This window comes from Lepisma saccharinum, chromosome 8 (genome assembly GCF_977018435.1).
Source record: "Lepisma saccharinum chromosome 8, izLepSacc3.1, whole genome shotgun sequence".
In the NCBI taxonomy this organism is placed as follows: domain Eukaryota; kingdom Metazoa; phylum Arthropoda; class Insecta; order Zygentoma; family Lepismatidae; genus Lepisma; species Lepisma saccharinum.
The window spans coordinates 44,130,912-44,140,497 of NC_139236.1; the positions used below are offsets into that span (position 1 = coordinate 44,130,912).

The 9,586-nt window shown below is 38.8% G+C and overlaps 3 protein-coding genes across 3 annotated transcripts; all 3 read right to left on the reverse strand.

Annotated features, from left to right (window-relative positions):
* Nucleotides 1–2,599: 2,599 nt before the first annotated feature.
* On the reverse strand, nucleotides 2,600–4,387 carry LOC145991743 (uncharacterized). Its single transcript, XM_083127797.1, has one exon. It carries the CDS (start codon nucleotides 4,385–4,387, stop codon nucleotides 2,600–2,602), a length of 1,788 nt encoding a protein of 595 aa, XP_082983923.1.
* A 778-nt stretch (nucleotides 4,388–5,165) lies between these two features.
* On the reverse strand, nucleotides 5,166–6,443 carry LOC145991745 (uncharacterized). The gene has a single exon (XM_083127798.1). The coding sequence runs from the start codon at nucleotides 6,441–6,443 to the stop codon at nucleotides 5,166–5,168; it is 1,278 nt and encodes a 425-aa protein (XP_082983924.1).
* Nucleotides 6,444–7,076: 633 nt separating this feature from the next.
* LOC145991746 (uncharacterized) lies at nucleotides 7,077–7,916 on the reverse strand. The gene has a single exon (XM_083127799.1). The coding sequence runs from the start codon at nucleotides 7,914–7,916 to the stop codon at nucleotides 7,077–7,079; it is 840 nt and encodes a 279-aa protein (XP_082983925.1).
* Nucleotides 7,917–9,586: the final 1,670 nt, after the last annotated feature.

Consider the following 9,586-nt stretch of genomic DNA (forward strand, 5'->3'; position numbering starts at 1 on the left):
TAAGTGTCTTCTACCTATAGTAAAGAGCACTCTTGAAATTTGTACAAAAGGACAATATGTTTGACCGACAATGGCAGTTGCGTACCATGGCAGTTGGTGTATAAGCTTCTACGGAATATATTGTAAATCAACAAAGTGGACTGTTTGAACTTTACATGGAAGAGTACATACATTTTTGCTTGCTAGCGTAGACACTTGATTGAATGGTGATGATTTACTAGAAATCAAGTGTCCAAAATATGCTCAAGAAATTATGTTTCAAGCCTTAATAATATCTGATAGCAAGTGGTCATCAATTGTAAATTGTATATTAGGGGAAACAGGAGGGGAAAAAAACAGTGCCAGGGGTGTGACTTACTTGTCTTGTCTGTCAAGCACTGGTACGCATTCATAGATATTCTTGCAAGTTTAAATTTTTAGAGGCATTTTCAAAAATCCTAAGAAAATAAATTTCTTCCTGAATGCGATGATTATTTTCAAAAAGCATATATCTCAGATAGTGGCGGCAATTAGGGGGAGGGGCAGATGGCCCCCACTTTTACCCCAATACTATACAAAACCTCATCTACCAATGGAAATTAAAGTGTCCTTGCCTTCTCCCAGTTTTGGAACCCAATCGCCAACACTGCTCTCAGAGAACGCAATAATGTTTTGCAGGGTACGATAAAGAAAAATAATAAATATGCATTGAAACAACAACGTAAATATGATTTTATATATCCCGAAAATCTAGTTTTAGTAGTCCGTGTAAACAATTATTTTGTAAGCTATTGCACTTCTATTCTAATGATATTTATTACTGTATTGTATCTTCCCTCGAAATACGTTTTTTAAATCTACTTTATACACAGAAAGGCTAATTGGGACTGGACCTACAGTTTAAAGTGGGATCCAAACCACTATATACAGTCACCGGCAATAAAAATGGGACACCTATATTCTGAAATACCCGCATCCCTGCAATGCGTTATGTGTGTTACCTAACTCAACGGCAGCGACAGAACTTGCTATTGAAAATTTGCTATTACAATTCACTCATCGCCGTAGATTTAGACAACACACAAGACGCATTGCAGGGAAGGGAGACTTTCAGGATCTAGTTGTCCCATTTTTATTTGACGATCACTGTACACTCACCGTCTATCGAACCTGGGACTCCTGTATTACAAGGCGATTACGTTACCACTTTTCCAAGGGGGAGCCTCAACTTGCCTCGCAATTCATACCAATATGTTGCTGAACTCGATGATATATCAGCAGTGTTTGAATAATTACTCTTTAAAAGTAACTCCGAGTTAATCACTTGAGAAAGTAATTCGCATATAATTACTGTTATTACTGTTCTTTAGAAAGTACTTGACATAGTTATTATTACAGTTACTTTACTCTAGATTTGTTTCATCTCGTAAGACGTTGTTCGGATCATGAGTTGCAAGCGCGATGTCCTTTTCACCACCGATGACCACTAAATGCTAAGCATTAAGTTTCATGAAATTATAACTTATTTCTTACATTTCATGTACAAACATTGAGGCAATAAAATTCACAGTAAACTTGATGTGTTAGTGATTTGCTAACCACTCCGCCACGGAGGCCGGCTTTAATAATCGTCAATTTACCCATTCTTTGAGGAGAACATTTGGTTCAAGTTAATATTTCTTTCCATGCAGTAAAGTAATTGTACAACTTACTAGTTAGGTGGGAAAATATCTGAGTTACAATTACTAATTTCATAACGTAAGTAGTTTACAGTTACTGTTACTTGAAAATGTTACTGATACTTCCAAAGATTCTACATCAGCTGCAGAACTGAAAACCAGAATAGACCAAATCCGTAAAGAACTATGAAACAGGACATTGTGTGGTGACATGACATGCAAATAAATTAGATGCGCTAAAAACTGTATTTAATATTGAACTATTATAAAAATAACAAATATGTCTTCTATTGTGTATCCAGGATTCTTCTGACATTTTTCTTTCAAAATCGCGATATTAAAACTCAGTAAAAACAAGGGTGCAGAATTACATGTTTATTCACTTGTAGGATAAAAGATTGAGGATCGTTAGAGAGCGCTAATATTTATAAATATTTACAAGATGTTCACTGAAATTCTGCAAATTTATGAAGAAAATCTGCTAACGTCACCGATAAGAGATATAAATATGTTCAAGTACTGTCATATAAAGTGAATTCTACAGTCAACGCAGCATTCGCTTCAAACGTAATTGCAAAATGTTTTCAATTATTTCAATTACTCTTCTTACTTTATGCATTTCGTGTTTGAATTAACTACAGCTATCTTTGTATGTTCTCTTCTGCTTTCGAAATATTAAAAGAAATACATAATACAATACAAGGGATTTTATATTACTATTATAAATGTTGGATCGAGAAATAAAAGACTCGCTGCTAATATCCTTTTGACTATATTCTCAAGAACATGTACAGAACACAGTAAAAAACATGACAATCTTCATACTTTTTCTGCGCGGGATGACAGTAATATAACACAGCATAGAACAAGCAAAATACTGCACAGGCTATTGCCCGGAAAACAGAGTAAACAATATTGCCAGGTGCCAACTCACATAATATCTAACATCCTCCCACCTGAGTTGGCATATCAAACAATAATAGTTTCTTAGGTAATTTTATTTCTCTCCCACTACGTGTGGTACAAGGTTTGGTTTCAGTGGGAGGGAGAAAGTCTTTCTGATGTTTCTTTTTGGTTTGTGGTTTAGGTAATGAACTCTTCATTGCTTCACCCTCCACTGCAGTCACCTCCAATGGATACAATATCTGTACAGGACGAAGTAGTTCACCATGGCAAGTTTTCAGACGTACCAATCTTGTCACTTGATCCTTACCTGGAAGAATCTCAGTTACACAACCCAATGGCCAATTATATCTTTTCATATTGTCAAAACCAATCAATACAATATCTCCTACCCTGACAGACCCACATGCTCTGTGTATGGCTTTTTGCGTTAACTGACCAAGATACTCATTCCTGAAACGATGCCTGATATCTTGTCTCAACTTCTGACAGTAACGGAGACGATTGTTGAGCATTGAAGAATCCACATGGTCACAATCAGGTACACCCATCTCTCTGATTTCTTGTAAGAACATAGCAGGTGTTAGAGGAACTAATTCTGTCTCACTTTCATACATGTAGGTAAGTGGGCGTGAATTAATTATGGCTTCACAGTCACAGAGGATTGTTGTAATTTCTTCGTAGTACAAAACTGATTTTCCGAGTGTTCTTTTCAACAGACCCTTCAGGACACGAACCAATCTCTCCCAAAAACCACCCCACCAGGCTGCATTGGGTGGAATGAACTTCCACTGGATTCGCTGAGCTGTGGAATATTCTTCAACTTTCTTCCAATCGAGTGTCATAAATGTATTCTCAGTTCCTCTGAAATTGGTACCATTATCACTGTAGATTACAGAGGGTCTGCCTCTCCTTGACATGAATCGACTAAAAGCCTGGATAAAAATCCCAGTTGATAGAGAAGTAACTAACTCTAAGTGAATGGCTCTATATACTGCACATGTAAAAAGGCATATCCATGCCTTTTTGTCATCTTTAAGATAAACAGGTCCTGCAAAGTCCACACCTGTTACTTCAAATACATTAGCATCTCTAACTCGATCAGCTGGCAATGGTGCTGGAAGAGCTTGGATTGGTTTGGCTGCGTGTCTCCTGCAAGTAACACATTTCGAGAGCACTGAGCGTACAGCTCTTCTACCACGAAGGATCCAGAAGTTATCTCTGAAAATACTTAGTAATATGTTTACACCTGCATGACATGCTTTCTTGTGCCAATACATTATCAGCAATTTAACGACTGGATGTTGTGCTGGAAGAACTATGGGAAGCCTGAAATTTTCAGTATCTTCTCTGGCAATAATTTTGGTTTTCAAACGAATAATCTTGTCCTTGCCCTCATATGTGCACAAAGAGGAAAGGGATTTGTCACTCTTTCCTCGGAATGCTTCTTGTTGTATTAGTCTTAATACTGCATTTTCTGCTTCCTGAAGTTCGCGAACACCAAGATCTCCAGATCTATGAGTCTGCGAATTTCTACTATTATACAAAAATCTTTTGATCCATCCAATGAGTCTAATCACTTGGTTATAGTTAGAGAAATATCTGTAATACCATCTAGACTCAGCATCTTGAGCTTTCATACTAAGCATCGTTGATGAAGGTAGCACATTCCTTCTTTCTCTGTCAACTTCCTCCTTGTTGATAAGAAACTCCATCGGTGGCCACTCACACGGATCCCCTTTCAACCAATGAGGTCCCTCCCACCATAAGGATCTCAACAACTGCCTTGCATCACAACCTCTTGAAGGAAAATCTGCTGGATTCATTTCACTGGGTACATATTTCCATGCACTGGGATCAGAGAGTTTTCTAATTTCTTTAACTCTGTTCCCAACAAATACTCCCCAAACTCCTTCTCGTCGAATCCAAGTCAGCACCGTAGAAGAATCAGTCCAAAAGATAATGGAGTTATCTTTTAAATTCAAATGTTAATCCTGGTTGCTAGCCTTGCTCCCACCATTGCGGCAAGCAATTCTAGCCGAGGAATTGTACTATTCTTTGGCGCCACTCGTGCCTTTGCCTCAATCAATTGTACACTAACACCTCTCCTTGTGTCAACCCTCATGAAAACTGCTGATGCATATGCCACTTTGCTAGCATCACAGAACACGTGAATGCTCATAGAGTTAAGTTCATTGGATTCATAATCCCAGCCCATGAAACTTCTGGGTATCCTTACCTCTTTTAGCATCGGTAATTCTCGTACCCAGTTTAAAAACTGTGTTCTTATTTCTTCACTAACTTGCTCCTCCCATCCGAGCCCTTCTGCCCAAGTCTGCTGAAGTAACAATTTTGGTAGAAGAGTCACGGGACAAGTAAAACCTATAGGATCAAATATACGGGTGCTACAGATAATATCACACGTTTCAAAACTGTCTTGAGCTCAACATCTTCAATGTCAAAATTAACTGTAAATGTATCGGCTTGAGGATTCCAACTGAGTCCTAACACTGAAGTAGGGCTAATGTCCTCATCAACCCTTTGAGGGAATGAATACTCCCACCCTCTAAGGTCAAAACCTGCTTCAGCCATAACTGCACGCGATTATCTTATAAATTTATGGAGATTTTTGTGATTGTCTACACTGGTGGCACAATTGTCTACATAAAAGGAACCTCGTAATTTTAAAATAGTATATTCTGTATTAGCTAAGTCTTCCTTCCCGAAATGACAACTCTGCAATGCTTGATCCAAATGATGTTCAATAACAGCACCCAACAGAAATGGACTGCTCGTAACACCAAACACTACACGAGTATGTCTGAATTCTTGAACCGTTCCAGTATTAATATCGTGCCACCAGAGAAATCTCAGGTAGTCTCTATCTTTAGGGTGTACAGCAATTTGTAAAAAAGCTCGTTTAATATCTGCTATAACTCCAATTTTTCCTTTCCGAAAATGTAGTAAAATATCAGCAATAAGAGCAATCAAGTTGGGTCCAGGTTCTAAACATTGGTTCAAAGACGGGTGTCCTTTTACTTTAGCAGAAGCGTCAAACACTGGTCTAATTTTTGTCGTGTTACTGCTCTCTTTCACTACATGTCGATGGGGTAAGTAATGGCAAAAATTCTCTGTTTCATCCTCTGGAACCACCTCAATGACTCCCTTGGACAACCATTCTTGTAGCACTTCATCGTAACTCTGCAACAGATGTTCTTGTTTCAACTTCTGTGTAGTTGACCAAAGTCGTTTCTCTGCTAGATCTTTATTGCTGGGGAGAGGCGAACAAACTTCCTTCCATGGTAACTGTACTTCATATCTTCCTTCAGCATTGAATGTCAGTGTCTGCAAAAATTGTTCTTTGACAGCCCGTGTGTGTTCTTCCGCAGACTTCTTGGCAATGGGATCATTGATTCCTATGGTATCCAGTTCCCACAGATCAGCTACGGCTTCACCAACATATAAATTCGATACCAACAAAGCTGTATCTGATTTTCTGTTTTCACCTGGAACTTTACCCATAAGTGTCCATCCCAGCTGAATTTCCACAGCCACTAAACCACACTTTAATTTCACAACATGGCCAGTCAGTAATTTACCACAAACATCCGCACCAATAAGAATTTCAACTGGACCTTTCATCTTACCAGTATCTGTTAACCTTATTTGACTTTTGTTCAGCTCATTTAACCAAACACCTGGTGTTACATAAGGAATCTCACCACATATTGTATCTTGATCAAGAACATCAAATGTGCACGAATATTCTCTCTCAATGCTACATACCTTAACATTATAAACATTATGATTGCAAGGACTAGACATGGTACCACCAAATAGCGAATGTATCAAACTTGGTTTGCCAATGGAGTTATAACCCATATCTGTTACAAGAGATTTGCATATATACGAGAACCTGTGTCAATAAGAATTCTCACATTCCTGCTCCAATTGTAGTTACCTTTCAAATCTACTACCAATGTCTGCATGAATACATGCGGATTTTCAAGTTGGTTTATCAGTGTATTGTTTACCTCAGCATTTGATTCTTTGCCTTCAGAATAATGGTCAGAATCATTATCTTTGTCTGAAATATTAGGACACATCAATACAACATGTTTTTTCTTGCAAACAATACATTTCAAATTGACCTTGCACTTCTTCGAAAAATGACCAAATTTTAAACATGCAAAACAATGTTTTTTATCTTTTAGAACCTTCTGTCTTTCAGAGAGAGACATTTTCTGGGCTTTAAAGCAATCATATGAACTGTGCTTACCGCCACAGAACACACAACTTTTCTCCCTACCACCACTGACACTCAACAAATCTGTCGCACTGGGGACAATAGGCTGACGCGGTGGAGAACACCTTTTCTTCCGAACTTTCACTGCTGCACCATCCAATTCAAACCCAGCTGCTGCAAGGTTGATTCGTTCTTCTCCTTCCACTTCAGCTCGCAGGAATGACATCAAGGACTGCAGTCTTCCGGTCGGTGTTGTCTCATTATTTTCCTCAGCAGCAGACAATGTTCTTCTCTGCCACACACGCATCAAATCCTCTGGGAGACTCCACCAATGGAAACAGCATTGCTGCATATTTGTCGCTGGTAACACCCATCGATTCTAATGCTCGAAGTTGGGACTCCAGTGTGTCATATAAAGTGCTCAAACAAATTTTTTCTTGACGGTTCAACACCTTTTGTAACACCAATTTTAGCAGTTCACGCACGTACACTTCCACGAGCATATCATCGCGACCAAAACGTGATTTCATGGACTGCACAACTTTCGGGTAATTTTCTTTTGTTGGTGGAAAACTGTTCACAAGCTGGCGCGCACGAGAACCTTCAATTGTCGCTTGTATCAAATACTGAAACTTGTCCTCTGCAGGAATTGTATCATCTTCATCGATCTTCTTGAATTGTCCCCAAAAATGTAACCACTCTTTCAAGTCCCCTCCAAACTTTTTCAGTTCGATTTTAGGTAACTTGAATCTTCGATTCTTTACTTCCGAAAACGACTCGCCTTGACAGCAGTTTCCTTCCGACAACTTCAAAAAGTTCGACACTTCAATACGTCGCTTGTTGAACAAACACTGATAATCATCCGACACTGACTGTTCTTTCCCTAACTCATTTTCACTAGCACCCGATTCCAACATCAAATCAAAAACAGTTATGTCAGCCGCATGCAGATCACTTGCCTTATTTTCAAGTAACTGGATATTTGCTTGAATAACATTCCTGTCTGAAGTTTGCATCGCTAACTCATTTGCAATCTTCTCCGAAACACGTGTAAAAGCTGACCTAGCCACTGCACGGCTTTTCTTGAGACGATCAATGTCCGTTGACATTTTTCCGATATTTGCACTTACTTCTTCTCCGGTCCAACACAGAAAGAAAAGACAGGTCCTGTCACGGTCGCCAATAAATGTTGGATCGAGAAATAAAAGACTCGCTGCTAATATCCTTTTGACTATATTCTCAAGAACATGTACAGAACACAGTAAAAAACGTGACAATCTTCATACTTTTTCTGCGCGGGATGACAGTAATATAACACAGCATAGAACAAGCAAAATACTGCACAGGCTATTGCCCGGAAAACAGAGTAAACAATATTGCCAGGTGCCAACTCGCATAATATCTAACAATGACTATTACTATCTTGCATTGCTGACAAATTTTTGTATTTTTTTTCAATAAGAACATACAACTAAAATCTCATGATAAACAATTACGTTGCTCCACATCTCCTTAGATTTTTCAATAAAATCTGCTAACCAACGTGACGTCATATCCCATCAAGGAGTACCCTAATCGACCAACCTGTATGTATCTAGCTTGATTACGCGGAGATCTGGCAACATGGCCCTCGGTTGCCATGGCAAACGGTGCTGCCATCTGTTATCGAAAAATTATCACAAAATTGCCTTTACTGATTTTCATTATACCACGTGGCCACAGATTAATAAGATCGCTTACTTCCTATCTCTCCTTTGTAATCTGTGCGTATACCAAACCGGACATGTGGAGCCACCCTACGGCTGTTTCGAAACGTAAAGCGTTGTCATAGCAACCTCTCCGCCAATCATATCTTACTCTTGGCAATGACAGTTGAATGCGTCTCAGCGCAATGATCCGCTCACCCCACCCTTCCATTCCTGCTTTTATTTTCTGCTAATAATTCGGGACATATCTCGTAAGGTCGAATTAATTATTTTATATAAGTGCATAAAAATGTTCTACAAGGATGAATACCATTGTTCAGTTAATGCACGTTACGTTTGAATGATTTCTACATCTAAGTTACGAGATATACAGAATAAGTAGCCCAGAAGCACAACATACCAAAATAATTTCAAGTTCCTGAAATTCCAGCACGTAAATCATTCCGTTGTGCATGAAAAATGGTCCGTGTATTATCTGTGGTAATAAGTATTTTTATGTCGTATTCTCCCTATTATGCGTTGCTTTTCTGACATTTTGGGCAAATCGCGATTTTATCTACGGCGATTACTTTGTTCGTAGATCAATGCGTTTTACCCCTCCCTCGTCGTTGATTATTTAGCGTCGCAATTTTCCAATTTTAGGCTAATCGCGACGATGCTATGAAAAATTGATGACACAAAGAAAGCTCTAACAGGGATTCGAACCCAGGACCCCTGCATTAACTGAACAATGGTATTTATCCTTGTAGAACATTTATGTGCACTTAAATAAAATAATTAATTCGACCTTACGAGATATGTCCCGAATTATTAGCAGAAAATAAAAGCAGGAATGGAAGGGTGGGGTGAGCGGATCATTGCGCTACCAAAAGTGTTCTAAAGGGCGCTCGAGCCATGTTGCAACATTTCCCAAATTGTTTCTTTCTCTTCATAACAATTGCTGCACAGTTTAACGTGGGTGACAATCTGCAGGATATAGCACACTTAATATCAGCAACTGTTTCTGGTGCCGTCACTGTAATTTTCTCCTTGTCTAGGCCTACCATATTCAATCGCAAGATGTAGACACTTCT

Coding starts and splice junctions, on each gene's coding strand:
- LOC145991743 (XM_083127797.1), bottom strand. CDS start 4,387: ATGAATCCAGCAGATTTTCCTTCAAGAGGTTGTGATGCAAGGCAGTTG.
- LOC145991745 (XM_083127798.1), bottom strand. CDS start 6,443: ATGGGTTATAACTCCATTGGCAAACCAAGTTTGATACATTCGCTATTT.
- LOC145991746 (XM_083127799.1), bottom strand. CDS start 7,916: ATGTCAACGGACATTGATCGTCTCAAGAAAAGCCGTGCAGTGGCTAGG.